At 44.0% G+C, this 23,764-nt stretch overlaps 1 protein-coding gene across 4 annotated transcripts in view; it reads right to left on the bottom strand.

Moving 5' to 3' along the window:
• Positions 1-518: 518 nt before the first annotated feature.
• Positions 519-23,764, bottom strand: part of ITSN2 (intersectin 2) — a 165,235-nt gene continuing 141,989 nt past the window's right edge. For 3 of the 4 annotated variants that reach the window (XM_040427429.1, XM_040427430.1, XM_040427432.1), the window contains 11 exons: positions 21,933-22,054; positions 21,654-21,760; positions 19,426-19,609; positions 19,058-19,156; positions 17,879-18,046; positions 12,061-12,273; positions 11,476-11,597; positions 9,574-9,656; positions 8,227-8,349; positions 4,674-4,847; positions 519-1,826 (listed from right to left, as the gene is read on the bottom strand). In XM_040427429.1, the coding sequence (XP_040283363.1) occupies positions 1,687-1,826; positions 4,674-4,847; positions 8,227-8,349; positions 9,574-9,656; positions 11,476-11,597; positions 12,061-12,273; positions 17,879-18,046; positions 19,058-19,156; positions 19,426-19,609; positions 21,654-21,760; positions 21,933-22,054 (1,535 nt within the window). In that variant the 3' untranslated portion in view covers positions 519-1,686. The remainder of the gene's footprint in view (positions 1,827-4,673; positions 4,848-8,226; positions 8,350-9,573; positions 9,657-11,475; positions 11,598-12,060; positions 12,274-17,878; positions 18,047-19,057; positions 19,157-19,425; positions 19,610-21,653; positions 21,761-21,932; positions 22,055-23,764) is intronic. The other variant, XM_040427431.1, reaches the window with a different exon arrangement.

Here is a 23,764-nt window from a genome sequence, read left to right as displayed (position 1 = left end):
GCGCCTGCGCCGAATCAACACAGGCGCGCGATTTTTGAAATGCTGACAGGACCAGCCGGAGGAGGAGATCGCGGCTGGCCCTGTCAATCAACAGGAGGAGGGGCGGACTTCTGCGGCTGCTACCAGCAAGTAAACGCCCTACTTGCTGGTAGAAAGGTAATTAGCATATTATAAAAGTATGTTTTTTGCTAAATCTACTGAACGAAAATTATTAATAACATAATGTATGGCAATATGGCAGGATAGGGATTACAAGTACACAAAAAAAAAAAAAAAGAGTTTAGTGGGGTGACAGAAGCCCTTTAATGGCTTTGTCCGACTTAAAGGGGTTGTCCACTTTTTACTACTGATGACCTATCCTCAGGATAAGTCATCAATATCAGATTGACGGGAGTTTGACTCCTGGCACCCCCGAGGATCAGCTGTTAGAAGAGAACGCAGCACTCGTATGAGGGGAGTCAGACCCCCGCCAATCTGGGGATAGGTCATCAATAGTAAAAAGCAGACAATCCCTTTAATAAAAAAAAATGCTTATTGACCCGTTTCATTCCCCGCCACTTTCAGCGCAGTTGATCCAGTCCTTCCCACTACGTGACAACTGAGGCCAGTGATTGGTTGCAGTGGTCACATGGCATATATGACGACAAGAAGACGACATTAAGGCTGCATCGGCGGGGAGAATCGGAGCAGTAGTGCTGAAAGCGGTGGGGAATGAAATGAGTAAGAATGTATTCTTATATTAATTTATCAAGACGCCTGCATTGGGTGACATTTTTAAAAAAAATAAGTAGGACAATCCCTTTAATCAACAATTTGCATACATCTGCATGTGAATGGAGTATGGTGATGTAATTGATTCGGAACAATATACATTGATTTAAACTGTAAAATGGTCCAATAATAGCAGTTACCGACAGTCTTCTGCATCGTAATAACAACCCCCTTCCCATAGCCCTTGCAGAAGTAGAGTTCCAGGTCTCCTCCCTGTATAAGGAATCTTCTCCGCGATTCTTAACGTTACTAGAGTCTGACGTTGTAAGGCCTGTCCGAACCATCATAAAAATAATATAAAATAAACCTGTCCCTTTAAGAGAGTCAATGTGGACAACTGTCACATCATAAATATATATATATATATAAAAAAAGAAAAAAACTTTCCCAGTGTATCATATAGAAATATATACACAGCTATAAATATAGACTTCTATCTGCTTATTGTCTTCATTCTTTTCCCGCTCAGATTCTTGCAAAATTAAGATACATTTTTCTTCTTAAATCTAAATTTCCACCTCGTTTTTAGCGTCTCTGAAACGAGCATCCAGAATACATTTTTTGATAGTTTTATAACTTTAATACAAAAAAAAAAGAAAGAAAAAGAATTGAGATCATAAATTATCCTGTTCCCATAGGGAAGCCTGGCGTGTAATAATAATGATGAGGACCTTCACGATCATGGCACCAGTCAGATGCCACGTGCACTCTCACAGAAGATCGGTTCGTTTCCCTCGTTTAAAACAGACCCTTAAAAAGGTTGCAAAACAAAAAGCGTGGCGTTCTGCTCGGTGCAAGGCACTGTGATTGTGTAACCCGCGTTTGCATAGGTCAGTAGCGGAGGATTGTGACGTCTGGCGTGAACGGTTCTAGTGCACAACCATAGAACTGACTGTAGGGGGCGCTGTTTGAGATCTAGAACAGCTGCAGATCAAACCGCACAAACACCTCCCCTGTTGGCACCTCGTGTAAGAGTAAACGTTTGGTGGTCGGGCCTTTGCTTTCTTGCTCAGACCTGATCTTCGCTACTGGGATTTCAGTCCGGCCCAGAAAGTCTGAAAGAGAAAGGATTACGTTTATGCAGCTCGATAGAGTTCCAGACGGTACATGAGGTTCTCAGCTCTCATGTATAGAGGGTTTAAGGGAATTCGAGGGGGGATTATGCTGTTGTGATTACCAGTCAGCAGCTGAAATCTCCGGGGGAACTTGTCAGTAAGTGTTCAGTTTCCCTGCAGTGCCACCACAGGAGAAATGAAGCATTACACTCTGCCCATTAAAATCAATGGGTTGTTCTGGTCCAATTCTGGCATAAAAATCTGTCCCGAATTAAGCCAACCAATAGTTGGTACAGAGTCAGAAAAAAGTGCCTGTCCCTGCACCACATTTATCCTCCAGCCTGAGCCCCTGTGATCAATCTGGTGCAGGTCCAGACCGCCAGTCTCACCTTAGTAAATCTGGGCCAATGTATCAAGATTTGCCTGTAGTGTTCCTTTAAATGGCTTGTCCCACTTCAGCAAATAGCATTTATCATGTAGACAAAATGAATACAAGGCGCTTACTAATTACTTTGCCGCCTAGATTTTTTTTTCCCCATCACATTATACACGGCTCGTTTCCACGGTTATGACCACCCTGCAATCCAGCAGCGGTGGTCGTGCTTGCACACTATAGGAAAAAGAGCCAGCCTCTGGTGTCCAGGGCCGTGGGAGCCCACATAGGCTGGCGCTAATTCCTATAGTGTGCAAGCACGACCACCGCTGCTGGATTGCAGGGTGGTCATAACCGTGGAAACGAGCCGTGTATAATGTGATGGAAAAATGAATCCAACCAGAAAAGGAGGCAATATGGACAATCACAATACATTAGTAAGTGCCTCGTATTAAACTTTCTCTACATGCTAAATGCCATTTGCTGAAGTGAGACAACCCCTTTGGCCTCTTTCACACGGGCGAGTATTCCGCGCGGATGCCATGCGTGAGTTGAACGCATTGCACCCGCACTGAATACCGACCCATTCATTTCTATGGGGCTGTTCACATGAGCGGTGATTTTCACGCATCACTTGTGCGTTGCGTGAAAATCGCAGCATGCTCTATATTCTATGTTTTTCACGCAACGCAGGCCCCATAGAAGTGAATGGGGCTGTGTGAAAATCGCAAGCATCCACAAGCAAGTGCGGATGCGGTGCGATTTTCATGCACGGTTGCTAGGAGACGATCGGGATGGAGACACGATCATTATTTTTTCCCCTTTAACATGGTTATAAAGGGAAAATAATAGCATTCTGAATACAGAATGCATAGTAAAATAGCGCTGGAGGGGTTAAAAAAAAAATAAAACAATTATTTAACTCACCTTAGTCCACTTGCTCGCGCAGCCCGGCATCTCCTTCTGTCTCCTTTCTTCAGGACCTGGGTAAAGGACCTGTGGTGACGTCACTCCGGTCATCACATGATCCATCACATGATCTTTTACCATGGTGATGAATCATGTGATGGACCATGTGATGACCGGAGTGACGTCACCACAGGTCCTTTACCCAGGTCCTGAAGAAAGGATATAGAAGACGATGCCGGGCTGCGCTATCAAGTGGACTAAGGTGAGTTAAATTATTTTTTAATTTTTTTAACCCCTCCAGCACTATTTTACTATGCATTCTGTATTCAGAATGCTATTATTTTCCCTTATAACCATGTTATAAGGGAAAATAATATAATCTACACAACCCCGATCCCAAACCCGAACTTCTGTGAAGAAGTTCGGGTTTGGGTACCAAACATGCGCGATTTTTCTCATGCGAGTGCAAAACGCATTACAATGTTTTGCACTGGCGCGGAAAAATTGCGGGTGTTCCCATAACGCACCCGCACATTTTCCCACAACACCCGTGTGAAAGGGGCCTTTAGGTAACTCAGATGTGTAGTAGATCCCAGTTGCTTAAAATTGTCATGTGCTATAGTTTAGTCATTTTTGCAGTCGATCCAATACTGCTTCTTTTAATTTGTAGGGTGCAAGAACACAAATCACCAACAGTGGATTTTGATGGCACAATCCACTGCATTAAAGGGGTATTCCCACCACAGGCAATGGGGGCATATTGCTAGGAGGTAGGTCCAGCACCTACGCCGAGAACGGAGTGGGGAGAGTGGTGGCTCTCTCCATACCAGTGAATGGTACCACCACTCTCAATTATTTCTATGTGGCAAGCGCTCAGCTATTTTCGGCGGCCCCATAGAAATGAATGAAGGGCGGCTGCGCAGTGTGCCCTCCACCACCTTTCCCTGCTCCGTTTTCAGGGTAGGTGCGGGTCTCAGAGGTGGGACCCACACCTCTAAGACAATGGGGGCATAGCCTAGCGATATGCCCCCCATTGTCTGTGATGGGAAAACCCCTTTAAGCAAATTGTGAGTGAATACAAGGGAATCCTCTGTTCAGGATCCTCAAGTCTTGGCCAGAGAAGAAAGCGGCTATAATGAATGTCTCTCTTGCTCTGGAGGACCTGTCTTCTCCCACATTACTCAGACAACCCATTCATTTGCATGGCATTGTGTAATGCTCAGTTTCTCCTGTGGTGGCGCTGCAGGGAAATGGAACACTTACTGCCAGGTTTCCCCAATCAGATCGCAGCTGATCGGTGGGTCTTTGTGATCTCCAAAGGACAGGATTAAACTGAACAGATGCACAACACAGTGAGATTTATCATCTCCCTGTACCATTTTTGGGGCATAAAATGCAGATTTCATTCTGGTGCACGCGCTGGCAGACGATGCACCTAATATAGGAGGCCTGCTCCTCGTCATAAATTAGGTGCACTGTCCGGCAGCGCAGGATGTTTCTAAGTTTGATAAATCTCCACCTCAACACAAAGCAGTGAGGTGTGAATCCAGGCCATGGACACTCACCATCAGGGGAGAACTGGTCTCGGTCAAACACGGTGATGCACAGCACGTCCTGGTAGAGATCCTTCAAGAAGAACTGGCAGTTGAAATTCCACTTTGGGTTGAGAGTATCGGACACGGCGCGGCTCGTGTAGCACTGGGAGCCCAGGGTGACCTCACAGTACGGGTTACTCTTCCCTGTGCGACAAAATCCAACATATTGAAATATCTCAAGAATTGACCCAGATTACTGATCCCTACTACATTACATGGAACTTATTTGGGAAGAAAGGGAAACAAATGATCTCGGCCTCTGATGCCACCAGATGTAAGGCAGCTATCTTATATGTCAATGTTCAAGCCAGGGGCGGAGCTAGAACTGACTGGGCCCCACAGCAAAATTTTTACAGGGCCCCCCTCACTTACTTAAAATAAAACCTTTGAAAAAAACAAAAAACTATTTGTCTTTGTATCGCCATTTTCTGACAGCTAAAAGTTTTTTTTTTATATTTCTGCCTAAAGAGCTGAAGCTGTAGTTTTTATTGGACCAATTTTTGATCACTAATATTCAATTTTTTGGGGTAACCAAAAAAATGTTGAATCGTGTTTTGATTGTTTTCAGTCACGGCGTACACCGTGCATGAAAATTATTTTTATTTTTTAATAGTGAAGACACTTTTGGACATGGCAATGATTTTTTTTTTTATGTTTAGTTATCTTTATTTAAAACATTGGGAAAGTGGGGTGTTTGGAATTTTCATCCCAACCTCTACCCACTCTTTCCTCTGCCAGCCTCCAGTACTATAGCATGCGGTACATGGCAGCCTCCCCTTTCTGCCTCCACTGCTCCGCCATGTACTAGTGCTTATTATGGCACACATACGCACGCACCCCATGCCAGCCCATGACCATCCTGGCATCACATGTATGTATATGTAACTTAAGAGTGCCATAATAAGCACTAGTAGATGGCGGAACAGCGAGCAGAGAGGGGAGTGCATGCCTGCTGCGCCTCCCTCCGCCGTGCTGCTTCTCCTGCTTGCTGCACCCATTGAGGAGGACTTCACTTAGTGGGCGGGATGCAACTGCGCTACCGGATGAGATTCATTTACATAGCGTGCTGCCAGCTTGTTCTCTGGCTGGCAGTGCGCTATATAGGCAGGCAGAAGTGGCAGCTTAACTCATCATTATGTATGGGGAGGGCAGATGCTGGGCGGTGCGGGCACCATTTTAATGAATGTGATGCAGAGTGGCTGGGCATGGTGAGCCGGCCCCTATGTGAAAATTTTAAATTATGTACAGCGAGGCACCTGGGGGCAGGAAGAAGCATCAGGGGCAGCGAGGCACCTGGGGGCAGGAAGAAGCATCGGGGGCAGGAAGAAGCATCAGGGGCAGCGAGGCACCTGGGGGCAGGAAGAAGCATCAGGGGCAGCGAGGCACCTGGGGGCAGGAAGAAGCATCAGGGGCAGCGAGGCACCTGGGGGCAGGAAGAAGCATCAGGGGCAGCGAGGCACCTGGGAGCAGAGGGGAGCAGCGAGGCACCTGGGAGCAGCGAGGCACCTGGGAGCAGAGGGGAGCAGCGAGGCACCTGGGAGCAGAGGGGAGCAGCGAGGCACCTGGGAGCAGAGGGGAGCAGCGAGGCACCTGGGAGCAGAGGGGAGCAGCGAGGCACCTGGGAGCAGAGGGGAGCAGCGAGGCACCTGGGAGCAGAGGGGAGCAGCGAGGCACCTGGGAGCAGAGGGGAGCAGCGAGGCACCTGGGAGCAGAGGGGAGCAGCGAGGCACCTGGGAGCAGAGGGGAGCAGCGAGGCACCTGGGAGCAGAGGGGAGCAGCGAGGCACCTGGGAGCAGAGGGGAGCAGCGAGGCACCTGGGAGCAGAGGGGAGCAGCGAGGCACCTGGGAGCAGAGGGGAGCAGCGAGGCACCTGGGAGCAGAGGGGAGCAGCGAGGCACCTGGGAGCAGAGGGGAGCAGCGAGGCACCTGGGAGCAGAGGGGAGCAGCGAGGCACCTGGGAGCAGAGGGGAGCAGCGAGGCACCTGGGAGCAGAGGGGAGCAGCGAGGCACCTGGGAGCAGAGGGGAGCAGCGAGGCACCTGGGAGCAGAGGGGAGCAGCGAGGCACCTGGGAGCAGAGGGGAGCAGAGGGGAGCAGTGAGGCACCTGGGAGCAGAGGGGAGCAGTGAGGCACCTGGGAGCAGAAGAGAGCAGTGAGGCACCTGGGAGCAGAAGAGAGCAGTGAGGCACCTGGGAGCAGAAGAGAGCAGTGAGGCACCTGGGAGCAGTTAGGAACCCAATGGGCAGTGAGGAACCTGGGGGCAGGAGGGAGCAGAGGCAAGCAGTGAGGCACCTGGGAGCAGAGGGGATTATAAGGGGCATGAGGAAACAACTAGTGCAGGGAGAGGAAGGACGATCCACTAACCTGAGGTGGGAGGACTCCTGCAAGAATCTGTTTAAAGGGGTTCTGCAGTTTGTTGAAACTGATGATCTATCTTCTGGATAGATCATCAGCATCTGATCGGCGGGGGTTCGACACCCGGGACCCCTGCAAATCAGCTGTTGAGAAGGCAGCGGTGCTGGCAGTAGTGCCGCGGCCTTCTCACTGTTTACCGCTGGCCCAGGGACGTCACGACTAGTATCAATGGCCTGGGCCGGGCTAAGCTCTGTTCACTTGAGTGGAGCATAGCCGCGTGCAGGCCATTGATACTAGTCGTGACGTCACTGGGCCAGCGGTAAACAGCGAGAAGGCCATGGCACTACTGCCAGCACCGCTGCCTTCTCAAACAGCTTATCGGCAGGGGTCCCGGGTGTCGGACCCCCGCCGGTCAGATGCTGATGATCTATCTAGATAATCAGTTTAAACAAAGTGCAGAACCCCTTTAAGAGTGCACAGGTCTCTTCCCCTTGGATCACACCAGCCAATCACCACACCCCTTTTTATCCTGATGCTGATTGGTTAGCCTGCTCCTTGCTAAGGGGGCGGTCCCTGACATTGCTGAGATGTTCCTGGCGCTGCCATCTCCAGCACTGCTTCTGGCTGATTCCATGTGCAGCGCCCTTGATCCTCTCAGCAATGGGGAATAGATCTGCTAGGAGCACAGCTGGGGTCGAGATCGCCACACGGACCAGGCAAAATAAACTTAATAGTGCTGCTGTCATTAGCCTACTGTTTGTTCCCAGCTCTGTGCTCCCGGGCCCCTTGTGAGCTGCTTCCCTGGTAGCTACGCCATTGATGCAACCCTTTAAACAGGCCTTGAGACATGATTCGGATATTAAATAAGCCAGCATCTCTTCTGCAGACAGCTGTTTCAGTGTGATTGCCCCTCACCAGTGCAGAGCAGAGAGTACTGGCTTAACTGGGTGAGAGGCCTAAGTCAGGATTTGGGGGGCACCATCACTTCTTGGGGAGGAAGCGCCTTCATTGGCATGAGGAGACTTATAGGCCATATACAGAGGTGCGTGTATGGCCTATAAGTCCCCATCACGTCGATTATAATATATAAGGATATCACACTGATCTCTGATTTCAGTAGGACTGTCATAATGACCCCCACCTTTCCATGTACACCAGAGGGCCCTTACCATTGGGTTTACAGGCTTTTAGCTCCGCTGCTTCATTGACTTGCACCATGAGACGCCCAATTCCGGAAGACTTGTGAGACCTCGCTGCAGACGGGAAAGCAATGACAGCCTCCGTTAATCCTGCTGTAGCGTAATAATCTTATTATATAATCTATGGGAGGTGCACACAGTAAAGAATACGGCTTCCATTCAACACAACGAGGACATAAAACACGAGAAACTGACTTGTAACAATAAACACAAATAAAATGAATATAAAGACGACAGTGACAATGCAGACAGAAATCACAAGGGTGTCCCTGAGAAGCCTTAAAGGGGTTGTCTCATGAAAATGATGCTACTTTTCAAGCCAGCACCAATATCTGAATCCGTAATTGCATGTAATTAAAAATGTATTATAACCACTGAGTATCTGTATAGCGCCACCTGCTGTTTGCTCTTTTTTGCTAATTTCTCTGCCCCCCTCACTAAGGTCGCTGCACATGCTCAGTTCCATCCTCCAACTGTCACTAGCTGCAGCAGACAGGAAACGCCCTCTGAGCTGTGATTAGGAGAGAGCTGCAGCGGACAGGAAACGCCCTCTGAGCTGTGATTAGGAGAGAGCTGCAGCAGAAAAGACACGCCCCTGATCTGTGATTAGACGAGAGCTGCAGCAGACAGGAAACGCCCTCTGAGCTGTGATTAGGAGAGAGCTGCAGCAGAAAAGACACGCCCCTGATCTGTGATTAGACGAGAGCTGCAGCAGACAGGAAACGCCCTCTGAGCTGTGATTAGGAGAGAGCTGCAGCACAGGACACGCCCTCTGAGCTGTGATTAGGAGATAGCTGCAGACAGGACACGCCCCTGATCTGTGATTAGACGAGAGCTGCAGCATACAGGACACGCCCCCTGATCTGTAATTAGGAGAGAGCTGCAGCATACAGGACACACCCTCCGAGCTGCCAGCTTGAAATAAATCCAGTGGAGCAACGAATGTGAAGATCTCTGGATCCATGAGAGGTACAGGACTGGTTCTAGCTTTGTTAGAAAGAGATTGTCATGTCCTATATCAGGGATGGCCAACCTGCGGCTCTCCAGCTGTTGCAAAACTACAACTCCCAGCATGCCAAGACTACTTACAGGTATCAACCTACAGCAGGGCCTGGTGGGAATTGTAGTTTTAAAACAGCTGGAGAGCCGCAGGTTGGCCAGCCCTGTACTATATGATGTCTGATTTTCATTTTTTACATTAATCATGGGATAACCCCTTTAAGTCAGGTTTCATGCGGTAACAAGTGCCGGATTATTAGATTTTCTGGATTATGAGTTGTCAGGTTAAAATAGAATTTCCATGAATATTCCTAATACCTTGATACGCCCTTTCCCGCTTCTTCTTCTCGGTATCAATGTAGTTCTCAGAGGCAGATTTGATTTTTTGGACCCAGGCGGTTCTGAGAAAGAGAAGAATGGCTAATGAGATCCTTCATCATAGCGGTGGAGAATAGACGACCGGCTTCATACACCGATGCTATGAACCAGACCACCGTCCAGATCTGGTATCACATCAGGAATACTGTGGGCCTCATTTATTTTTTTGCTCACAGCATCCAAACAGAGCTCACTTTACATTTCTTAACCTGCCCTGAAAAAATGTAAGCTGGGATCTAATTGGTTGTAATGATTTTGTATTACACAGTGCTGATAAATGAAGGTCACTCTTCCTCCTAAGAGGAAATCCCAATTATGTCCTAATTGCCATGTTCTAACAGCAATAGTATGAGCAGTGGATGGCATGGGCACAGGAGCGGGTGCAGGCTGTAATATACAGCCGACATCCTGACGTATACTCATGTATAGCCTCAAGAAGAAAAATATTCCTAATGAGGTATTTTAGAGGCAACGCCCATTGCCGACCACGGATCCTGCGCAGTGCAGATCTGTCCACAGGGGAGCGTGTCTGGTTACCTGCCATCTGAGTCATGGCTTCAAACTCCTGCCGTGAGGCCATGCTGGCTTCTAGAAGATGCTACCATCAGCCCGTCCTCCATCCGTCTACACACAGGCTCTGTTATCATCAGGTGGCCTGTGCCTGAGGACTGAAGCTGGCCATACCTATTCACGCTACCCCAGATGAACCTGGAGATTTTGGTGGGACTGACCAAACATCTAGTTTGTATGGGGGCCTCAAAAATTTCATCCGGCGACGTATTGGGCATGCTGGCTTTCAACACGTCTGATCTTTTTGAGATGTCACTGCCAGAGGAGTCTGACAGCAACTTAAATGGCATCTGTCAGCAGTTTTGTACCTATGACACTGGCTGACCTGTTACATGTGCGCTTGGCAGCGGAAGGCGTCGGTGTTGGTCCCATGTTCATATGTGGCCGCATTGCTGAGAAAAATTATGTTGTAATATATGCAACTGAGGATCTGGGAGCAATGGGGGAGTTACCGTTACACCTAGAGGCTCTGCTCTCTCTGCACTTTGACAGGACCAGGCATGAAAACATAATCATACTTGTCCCTGTCAATCAAATTCGAGAGAAAGCAGCAGTTCCAGAGACAACAGTCTCTAGGTGTAATGACAACGCCCCCGTTGCTCCTAGAGGCTCATTTGCATATATTAAAGCTTCAGTTTTCTCAGCAATGTGGACACATATGAACATGGGACCAACACAGATGCCTTCAGCTGCCAAGTGCACATGTAACAGGTCAGCCAGTGTCATAGGTACAAAACTGCTGACAGATGCCATTTAATGTCTGCATCATCCCATTTACCTTAGACAGATGTCAGTGGAACGCCCCCTCCGCTGAGCATGCACGTACAAGGGGCTGCGGGGGGCTCAGAAGGGATTGCTGTAGCCAACAGCTTTCTAAACTGTATGACCAGTTTTAGGGTAACTGCACACGTTGCAGATTACGTGTGGGGAAAAAAAGGCAGCAAGTGAATGAGGTTTGCCAAATCCTATATACGTGCACACTTTGCGTGCAGAAATGGACCTGCCGTGCGGATCTTAAAATCTACAGTATGTCGATTGTGTGATTCCGCACCTTCTGTACAGTGGTTTTCCCCATAGAGTTCAGTAGGGTTGTTAATATAAACGTAAAAAATCAGCATTAAAAACAGCATAAAAACTGCAATAAATAGTGCGGATTTATATGTGGTTTTTAGTGTCGGCACATAAACCCGCACTGTGTGCTGACACGTGGTGTTACCACTGCACCCTTCATGCCATTTCCGGTTCCCTCAACCACCGATGACTAGAGCCCACCTTTCGTTTATGTTGTCCGTCCTCAGGGTGTACACCCGGTCTATGTGGGAGATGTGGAACACAGGCTCATCGCTGGAGGGGTCACTCGGCAGCTTGACCAGCACTTCATTTAGAAAAACGGGCTTTAAGAAGCAGGAAAAACAAACAAATATATGAATCCTAGAATTGTATCGCAACCCTGATATTACAAGTGAAAAGTCTAGATTGGAAGCCCCACTCTTTAATGTATACCGTCTACGCAGAGGCATCACCGCAGCATTACTCACAACCTGCGGACACTGTATTTTCTCTCAAGCTGAAATACCACACAAAACCAGGGCACAGAGGTGGCGCTGTTTTGGCAAAAAAAAAAAGCAGCCATGTTTCTTATCCTGTACCCTTAACTTTTCTGCTAGGTGACAATCAATATGGCTGCCATTACAGAGAGTAATTCAGTGGATTCTAGGAAAGCTGGGTGACATTCCCACCGTTATAATGATTGTCATCCAGTTTATCTGCGGTGAGACACAACTAAAAAACAGCTGAATAGGAGAAGACCTCTATCAGATTGCCCCCTCCATGGTGGGCCCTTAACCCCTTACTTACCGTTTTGTACATCTTGTACTGGGCATTGGACTTGGGGCTGAAGAGCTTGTCCGATGCCGAGGAGACGAACTGCTTCACCATGTACGTGAGGAGCAGGAAGTCGTTGAAGAGAAACCCGTACAGCTCCTTGCTGCTCTTGGTCTTGTACAGTTTGCCGCTGTGCAGGATCTTGCGGGGCCCCAGGCAGTTCGTCAGGGAGTTAAATGTGATCTGCTACACAACGCAAGAGACAAACGGTGAGCGGAAACGGTTATAACAAGGAGGGAGGGATAAAGTAACACATCGGTAGGTGATGGATGAAAGGGCACAGGACAACATAGCACACTATATAACACTATACCTACAATATATACCACTACAGTACAGTATATAACAGCACACTACATTATATAACACTACAGTACAGTATATAACAGCACACTACATTATATACCACTACAGTACAGTATATAACAGCACACTACATTATATACCACTACAGTACAGTCTATAACAGCACACTACAATATATACCACTACAGTACAGTATATAACACTATACCTACAATATATACCACTACAGTACAGTATATAACAGCACACTACATTATATACCACTACAGTACAGTATATAACACTATACCTACAATATATACCACTACAGTACAGTATATAACAGCACACTACATTATATACCACTACAGTACAGTATATAACAGCACACTACATTATATACCACTACAGTACAGTATATAACAGCACACTACATTATATACCACTACAGTACAGTATATAACAGCACACTACATTATATACCACTACAGTACAGTATATAACAGCACACTACATTATATACCACTACAGTACAGTCTATAACAGCACACTACATTATATACCACTACAGTACAGTATATAACAGCACACTACATTATATAACACTACAGTACAGTATATAACACTATACCTACAATATATACCACTACAGTACAGTATATAACACTATACCTACAATATATACCACTACAGTACAGTATATAACAGCACACTACATTATATACCACTACAGTACAGTCTATAACAGCACACTACAATATATACCACTACAGTACAGTATATAACAGCACACTACATTATATACCACTACAGTACAGTCTATAACAGCACACTACATTATATACCACTACAGTACAGTATATAACAGCACACTACATTATATACCACTACAGTACAGTATAACAGCACACTACATTATATACCACTACAGTACAGTATATAACACCACACTACATTATATACCACTACAGTACAGTATATAACAGCACACTACATTATATACCACTACAGTACAGTCTATAACAGCACACTACATTATATACCACTACAGTACAGTCTATAACAGCACACTACAATATATACCACTACAGTACAGTCTATAACAGCACACTACATTATATACCACTACAGTACAGTATATAACAGCACACTACATTATATACCACTACAGTACAGTCTATAACAGCACACTACATTATATACCACTACAGTACAGTATATAACAGCACACTACATTATATACCACTACAGTACAGTATATAACAGCACACTACATTATATACCACTACAGTACAGTCTATAACAGCACACTACATTATATACCAATACAGTACAGTCTATAACAGCACACTACATTATATACCACTACAGTACAGTCTATAACAGCACACTACATTATATACCACTACAGTACAGTATATAACAGCACACTACATTATATACCACTACAGTACAGTATATAACAGCACACTACATTATATACCACTACAGTACAGTCTATAACAGCACACTACATTATATACCAATACAGTACAGTATATAACACTATACCTACAATATATACCACTACAGTACAGTATATAACAGCACACTACATTATATACCACTACAGTACAGTCTATAACAGCACACTACATTATATACCACTACAGTACAGTATAACAGCACACTACATTATATACCACTACAGTACAGTATAACAGCACACTACATTATATACCACTACAGTACAGTATATAACAGCACACTACATTATATACCACTACAGTACAGTATATAACAGCACACTACATTATATACCACTACAGTACAGTATATAACAGCACACTACATTATATACCACTACAGTACAGTATATAACAGCACACTACATTATATACCACTACAGTACAGTCTATAACAGCACACTACATTATATACCACTACAGTACAGTATATAACACTATACCTACAATATATACCACTACAGTACAGTATATAACAGCACACTACATTATATACCACTACAGTACAGTCTATAACAGCACACTACAATATATACCACTACAGTACAGTATATAACAGCACACTACATTATATACCACTACAGTACAGTCTATAACAGCACACTACATTATATACCACTACAGTACAGTATATAACAGCACACTACATTATATACCACTACAGTACAGTATATAACAGCACACTACATTATATAATACTATACCTACAATATATAACACTACAGTACAGTCTATAACAGCACACTACATTATATACCACTACAGTACAGTCTATAACAGCACACTACATTATATACCACTACAGTACAGTCTATAACAGCACACTACATTATATACCACTACAGTACAGTATATAACAGCACACTACATTATATACCACTACAGTACAGTATATAACAGCACACTACATTATATACCACTACAGTACAGTATATAACAGCACACTACATTATATACCACTACAGTACAGTATATAACAGCACACTACAATATATACCACTACAGTACAGTATAACAGCACACTACATTATATACCACTACAGTACAGTATAACAGCACACTACATTATATACCACTACAGTACAGTCTATAACAGCACACTAAATTATATACCACTACAGTACAGTATATAACAGCACACTACATTATATACCACTACAGTACAGTATATAACAGCACACTACAATATATACCACTACAGTACAGTCTATAACAGCACACTACAATATATACCACTACAGTACAGTATAACAGCACACTACATTATATACCACTACAGTACAGTATAACAGCACACTACATTATATACCACTACAGTACAGTATATAACAGCACACTACATTATATACCACTACAGTACAGTATATAACAGCACACTACAATATATACCACTACAGTACAGTCTATAACAGCACACTACATTATATACCACTACAGTACAGTATATAACAGCACACTACATTATATACCACTACAGTATATAACAGCACACTACATTATATACCACTACAGTACAGTCTATAACAGCACACTACATTATATACCACTACAGTACAGTCTATAACAGCACACTACATTATATACCACTACAGTACAGTATATAACAGCACACTACAATATATACCACTACAGTACAGTATATAACAGCACACTACATTATATACCACTACAGTACAGTAAACAGTACAGTATAACAGCACACTACATTATATAACACTATACCTACATTATCTACCACTACAGTACAGTATATAACAGCACACTACATTATATACCACTACAGTACAGTATATAACAGCACACTACATTATATACCACTACAGTACAGTATATAACAGCACACTACATTATATAACACTATACCTACAATATATAACACTACAGTACAGTCTATAACAGCACACTACATTATATAACACTATACCTACAATATATAACACTACAGTACAGTATATAACAGCACACTACATTATATACCACTACAGTACAGTATATAACAGCACACTACATTATATACCACTACAGTACAGTATATAACAGCACACTACATTATATACCACTACAGTACAGTATATAACAGCACACTACATTATATAACACTATACCTACAATATATACCACTACTGTACAGTCTATAACAGCACACTACATTATATACCACTACTGTACAGTATATAACAGCACACTACATTATATAACACTACAGTATATAACAGCACACTACATTATATACCACTACAGTACAGTATATAACAGCACACTACATTATATAACACTATACCTACAATATATACCACTACACTACAGTATATAACAGCACACTACATTATATACCACTACAGTACAGTATATAACAGCACACTACATTATATACCACTACAGTACAGTCTATAACAGCACACTACATTATATACCACTACAGTACAGTATATAACAGCACACTACATTATATAACACTACAGTATATAACAGCACACTACATTATATACCACTACAGTACAGTATATAACAGCACACTACATTATATAACACTATACCTACAATATATACCACTACACTACAGTATATAACAGCACACTACATTATATACCACTACAGTACAGTCTATAACAGCACACTACATTATATACCACTACAGTACAGTATATAACAGCACACTACATTATATAACACTACAGTATATAACAGCACACTACATTATATACCACTACAGTACAGTATATAACAGCACACTACATTATATAACACTATACCTACAATATATACCACTACACTACAGTATATAACAGCACACTACATTATATACCACTACAGTACAGTATATAACAGCACACTACATTATATAACACTACAGTATATAACAGCACACTACATTATATACCACTACAGTACAGTATATAACAGCACACTACATTATATAACACTATACCTACAATATATACCACTACACTACAGTATATAACAGCACACTACATTATATACCACTACAGTACAGTATATAACAGCACACTACATTATATACCACTACAGTACAGTATATAACAGCACACTACATTATATAACACTATACCTACAATATATACCACTACACTACAGTATATAACAGCACACTACATTATATACCACTACAGTACAGTATATAACAGCACACTACATTATATACCACTACAGTACAGTATATAACAGCACACTACATTATATAACACTATACCTACAATATATACCACTACACTACAGTATATAACAGCACACTACATTATACACCACTACAGTACAGTATATAACAGCACACTACATTATATACCACTACAGTACAGTATATAACAGCACACTACATTATATAACACTATACCTACAATATATACCACTACAGTACAGTCTATAACAGCACACTACATTATTTAACACTACAGTACAGTCGATAAAACTAACATACTACACTACATAACACTACAGTACAGTATATAACCGTACACAACATTATCTAACACTATAGTACAGTACACAACAGTACAGCCTATAACAGTACATTACATAATATAACACTACAATACAGTCTATAACAGTATACGTCATTATATAACGCTATACTACACTACATAACACACCAGTACACTACATTGCATAACACTATAGTACACTATATAAAACTGTAGTACGCTATATGACACTATAATACAGTATATAACACTATACTACACCATTTAACACTATACTACATTATATAAAACTATAGTACGCTATATAACACTATAATACAGTATAAAACTATATGAAACTATAGTATGGCATAAAACACTATACTATGCTATAATACAGTATATAACACTATAGTACATATTATAACACATACCACTACACCATATAACAATTTATAAACTATACTCCTCACCTGCTCACAGCGGAGCATACACTTCACAGACACGTAGTAAATCCTATTCTCATCCAGACACTGGATCACAGGCCTGGCCCAGCCGCTAGGTGATCGCTGGTCTCCTTACCTCGGTTAGTCCATCACACTGAACATGTGCCTGCATCCATTCCAGCTTGTCGGAGTTCTCCTTTTCTCGAACGCCTTCATTGACCTGAGAGCACAGCTCCTCTGACCGCTCCAGAGCATCCCTCAGATGACCGTGGTCACGGTGGGTCTCCGGTGTGTTCTCAAGGATCTGGTGAAACCATAAAGATTAGATCTGAGGATGGTGCCTCCTGCCTGCATACAGATAAGGCTGGGCGATTAATCAAATTCGCAAAGTCACGCGTAACTTCATTGAATAACTTCAGTAGTTGATTTTTAAAGTGGAAAACCTTGGAACCGAAGCAGAGTTTGGTTTCAAGTGGTTTTCCACTTTAAAAATCAACTACCGAAGTTATTCAACGAAGTTAAGCGCGACTTTGCGAATAACTTACTTCGGCTCATCGGAGCCCATACATTCTATGTACGCAGACGAATCTCTGTACAGTATTATTCCGAAGTTTTGAACGAAGCATCCAAAGCTCGCTTCACTCAACTCTAGTCTAGACATGACTATATGCCTATTATGCTGTGCCACAGGCCTGCCATGACTATATGCCTATTATGCTGTGCCACATGCCTGCCACTGTTACAAGATATATCATACATTATAAAGACAACCTAATAAATTGATGTCTCCTAGAGGGGCTAAAAAAAACAACCCATAAAAAAAAACTATTCCGCCATGGGTTTTTGCACTTTAAATTTACCATATTCACCGTGCGGTATAACTAGCATGTTACTTTTACTCTATGGGTCAATACGATGATGGCAATACCAAGAATGTATAGTTAGATTTTTTTATTTTTTTTTACAACTTTTGCAGAATAATAGCACATCTCATGCAAAAAAAATATTGTCTTATGTTGCTGCATTTCAGAAAAGTGGTGGGACCTGCTCCTATCTCCAGAGCACCCCCCCCTTCCCCCACAAAGTCAAGGAAAGCACACTGCACATGTGCAGCCACCCTCCATTCACCCCTATAGGAGTTTTGGAAATAGCAGAGGGCTATTTTCAGAATTCCCATAGTGGTGAATGGAGAGCATGCTGAGATAGGGTAGGCCCCAGAGTTAGTACTATGACATCAATGTCTGAGATGGGAATACCCCTTTAAGATAAAAAAATAAATAAAAATAAATCCCTCCAACCCCAGCCGGACACTCACGTTCTTTATGATGAGGGGATACCGTGTTATCCTTTGCATAGGTTTGAGCAGAAAGCTGGACAGAGGCATTCCCTTGCAGCGCGGGTCAGTGGCTAGTCTCTGCAGAGCAAGAAAACAAGTATATTAGGATAAGACATTGTGGGTTACTGCAAGAAAATCACAGAATTTGTACCCTGATCTAACAGTATGTTATGGGCCTGAAGGGACTACTCCACCTAATACTAGGATGTCAGGGGGTGATGGCACTGGACACCCTACCGTGCCCAGGCGACCACCACTCCACTGTAAACAGCTCTTGGATTTAGGGTCCCATTCTGGTCAAAGTCTATTACAAATGAGACGAGGTGTGAGGATCGTTAGGAACCAACCTTCAGGAAATCCTTAAATTCTGGTACTTCATCAGTTCTGGACTGTAGCAGGGCAGCTCCATTGAGCTGGCAGCTGCAGAATCGGACGTAAGCTTGCATATGTGACAGCTCGGTGACCAAAATGTCTCCAATCATCTCCACAGGCATCTTCTCCCCTCCCGTCTTCTTGCGCACTCGTAGCGCCCTGCAAGAATTGCAACCATGTGTAAACGTGCAGACTCTCAAAAAGGGGTGCAGCTGGTTAAAGGTATACTCTCTGGTTTCAGCAAATAAGTGGCGTTCTATGTGTAATGCTAAAATTCTGTCCCGGTCATGTGATGGACACACAGCGGCAGGGCTCGTTATCAGCGAAACTGTTCTCCAGTGTGTCCATCACATGACCAGGACAGTTTTTGTCTTACCCTCTGGAAGTAAACGGAGCATAGTAAATCAGAAGGACAGCAAGCCGAGATCTTGACATCCAATGAGGAATGGATGCTGGAAGTATATTCTCATGAGGTGTCAGATTTACGGTACCAGAAACCACAGAGCAGTGGCAGAGGGGTTGGTCATCTCTATAGAGACCTCTCAGTCTGAAAACCAGTGGTGGACTAAGAGCAGTCAATGGGCTCTGCTTGCATTATCTACGCAAAGTCATTTTGACTGAATTGTCTGAAGGCAATCTCATTTGGGACTATATAGAGGATAGGGAATAAGTATCAAATGACTGGAGGTTTGAACTCCCACCGATCATGAGAACGAGGGTCTTGACTCTGCATAATGGATGGAGTGGTGGTTAGGCATGCATCCTGTGCTCCATTATGAGATCTTCATTGCAATCTCTGGCAATCCCATAGAGAATGAATGGTGCGACAGTGCCAATGCTCGACCAGATCCATTCATACGGGAAGACACTGGCCCCCAGTTCTCATCGTCAGTGGTTTCCAGCAGTCCTATGGACACAGAATGTTTAAATCTAAGGACAAGCCCTTAGAGTTAGCCACACACATCTCCATCTCAGCCCGAGAAGGAGAGGAAGAACTTTCAAAGAAGGCTCTGTTCACAACTGCATCGTGGCTTGTCGCCTGTAACGGACACCACGATGCAGTAGCAGATCTGCCGCATGCTTGATACCAGTGATGAACCTGGATGGTATTTATTTCTCTATAGACCTGAGGTTGGGAAGATGTCTCTCCAACCAACAGATGTGAAGACATGAAGATGTGAGGCTTTTAAAGCTGTTTCACATGAGCGAGTCCATTGCAGGAATCACGCTCAGTGTGTGAGCATGATCCTCCATTCTGGACTTGTAGGAGCTGGCATTATACTGATTTATAATGCTGTGCGCCTCTGCATGACCTTACTTCTACAGAAAACGTATTGCTGTGATTTTACTATATAAAGTTGACGGGGCTGGGAACCCTATCCACAGCTACAAAGCAGGTGGCTACAAAGTTTGTCTGAAGACTTACTTCTACAGAATCATGGTGACATAACGCCGTCCCTACGATTCTGTATCAGTAAGGTCATGCAGAGGCACATAGCATTATAAATCAGTACAATGCTGTGCGCTCCTGCAAGACGAGAGGTGTCCAGAACGGAGGTTCATGCTCACACACGGAGCGCGATTCCCGTAATGGACTCACTCGTGTTAAACAGTCCTTAAAGGGAACCTGTCATCAATTTTATGCTACCCTTATTGAGGGCAGCATAATGTAGTGATAGATGTGCTAATTTCAGCAGTTTGTTATTCATGAGTTTGAACCAAGAATCAGCCTCAATCATCGCAGCCCAGGCCTGGAAAAGAGTCGCAGTTACCCGAGAAGAATCATGGCTGTTCATGATCTCCTTCTTTCCTGACCACCTGCTGATGATTGAGTCTTCTTCTTAGTGACCTCCCTTGGAAAGAACTGCCAATCATCAGCAAGTGGGCAGGGAGAGCAAGAGATCATAAAAAACTGTGACTCTTCTCAGGTGGACATGACTCTTTTCCAGGATTGGACTGCGATGATTATGATGCTGGTTCTCGGCAACCGCTTACTTTTTGCCCAAGACTGACACAGGACTCAGATCAGCATGCTTTTCACTACGTCAGGCTGACCTCAATTAAGTCATTATAAAGTTGATGATAGGTTCTCTTTAAGTCCATGTATACTAGTGCATCCTATGGCTTTGGAGGCAACTGCATGACGCCCAGAGAGGGTTCCTGAGTCCTTTTCTACAAAACCTTGAAGATGTGCAATACTCACTTCAGTAACTTTGTGTTGGACATAATGAGCTCCTTCCAGTTGACAAATATCATCACCATTTCCGCCTCAGTTAGGGCACCGGATTCTGCCATTGGCTTCTGGAAAACCTACATGAAACAACCAGCATACGAGAAACCTCTGAAACCAACCACTACTGGACTAACACGCTGGGGCTGCCTGTTGCAATCCCCCAACCTAGAAGAATGCAAATTCCCACCAGCTCGGTTGTCTTCTGCTCAGCAGGATGAAGCACAGACCTGGCTTTGTGTTGTCACCTACCTCAACCACAAGCTGAAGATCGTCCATGTACCTCTCCTCAGTCTGGATCAGCTCGTGTATATAGCCTTGCCTTTTCCTCTCCATGGGGGGCATGGTATCCAACGTCTGGAGGTCAGCACACCCTGCAAGAATACACTATGGATGGTTACTAAAGAACGACCTAGAAGTTCGTTACAGTAACACACCTGTGAAGTGGAAGGTAAAATGATAGCACTCAACGGTCGCTGCCCTTACCCTCTAAGCAGGTGTCGAGTCTCATGAGCACCTTTTATGACAGCCACAATGAATGATAGTCAGAAAAGTGCCTGGCACCGAACTGCTCGCCATGATACATCGCAGAGGCTTCCTGCATCTGCCACTAGGGGGAGCTCACTACATGCAGATTTGAACAATAGATTCAATACGAGTTGCATATTTCTTTTCACATATAGTGCCCTCTAGTGGTGGCTGTGTGCTGCCAGAATTATAATTACCATTTATGAAGTCAGAAAAACCAAGTTTGCCTATACAAATAGCATATAATATAGGGCAGTGATAGAGAACCTTTAAAAGACCGGGTGCCCAAACTACAACTCAAAAGCCACTTATTTGCCAACACGACAATTTAACCTAAAAACTGAAAAAGAACGGCTGTGGGGGAGGGGCTTAACACAGGCCCCCGATAAATGCCCGCGTTGGTGCCCCTTCGTAGTAAATGTTCCATTAGTGCCCCCCAGTATTAATAATACCCCAGTAGTGGCCCCCTGTATTTTAATAAGGACCCCATTAGTGGCCCCCAGTATTAATAAGGCCCCCAGGATTAATAATACCCCAGTAGTGGCCCCCTGTATTTTAATAAGGACCCCATTAGTGGCCCCCAGTATTAATAATGCCCTATTAAATGGACCCCAGTATTAATAAGGCCCCCAGGATTAATAAAACCACAGTAGCGGCCCCCTGTATTTTAATAAGGACCCCATTAGTGGCCCCCAGTATTAATAATGCCCCATTATTGGCCCCCAGGATTAATAATGCAGCGATATCCATGCTCCGTGGACAGGACAGCTCCTCTTCTCCAACCTGGGACGCTCCAGCTGTTCAGTAACTACAACCCCCAGCATGATGACTACAGTAGGTATTACATAAGCTGTTCTTTGTCGTTCTCAGGACAGGAAGGTACGATGCCATTAGTCATGATATTACAATCACAGAGGCTTCCAGATGTGACACAAGGAATGTGAGCGGTGATGTCCTGGAATGCAGCCTTATAATTACGGACATTATTTCCAGTATGAAATGTGAAGAATTGTTCTGTTTATCCGCATGGTGTAGGCTCTGTTCACAGAATCCCTGGAGGCAGGGGCGGACTGGGACCTTAAAGTGGCCCTGGAAAACAATCTAAAAGTGGCCCCATGTTGTAGGGGTTTCCAAATGGACAGATGGTGTGACAAGATAAGTAGGCGGGGCCACCAATACCTTAGTGCAGCACAAAATCCCGCCCCAGCAGAACCAAATACCACAGTGAAGCACAAAATACTGCTACCCCTCTGCAGTATTCAACTGTATCACCATCCTGAGTTGAATGCCGGAGGATACCTATGAGCGCCGAGATGTATAAATACCTGATACTTTTGGCATTAATTAACCCCTTAAGTAACGGGCCTATTTTTGGTTTTGCATTTTTGTTTTTTCCTCCCCATGTTCCAATAGCCATAATTTTTTTTGTTTTCCGTTCATATAGCCATATGAGGGCTTATTTTTTGCAGGATAACTCATATTTTTAAGGGCACCATTTAAATTTACCAGGTCTGTTATTGGAAAACGGGAAAAAAATTCTTTGTGGGGTAAAATAA

The sequence above is a fragment of the Bufo bufo genome, chromosome 4 (genome assembly GCF_905171765.1).
Source record: "Bufo bufo chromosome 4, aBufBuf1.1, whole genome shotgun sequence".
Classification (NCBI taxonomy): domain Eukaryota; kingdom Metazoa; phylum Chordata; class Amphibia; order Anura; family Bufonidae; genus Bufo; species Bufo bufo.
This window is presented reverse-complemented; position numbering and strand designations above follow the sequence as displayed.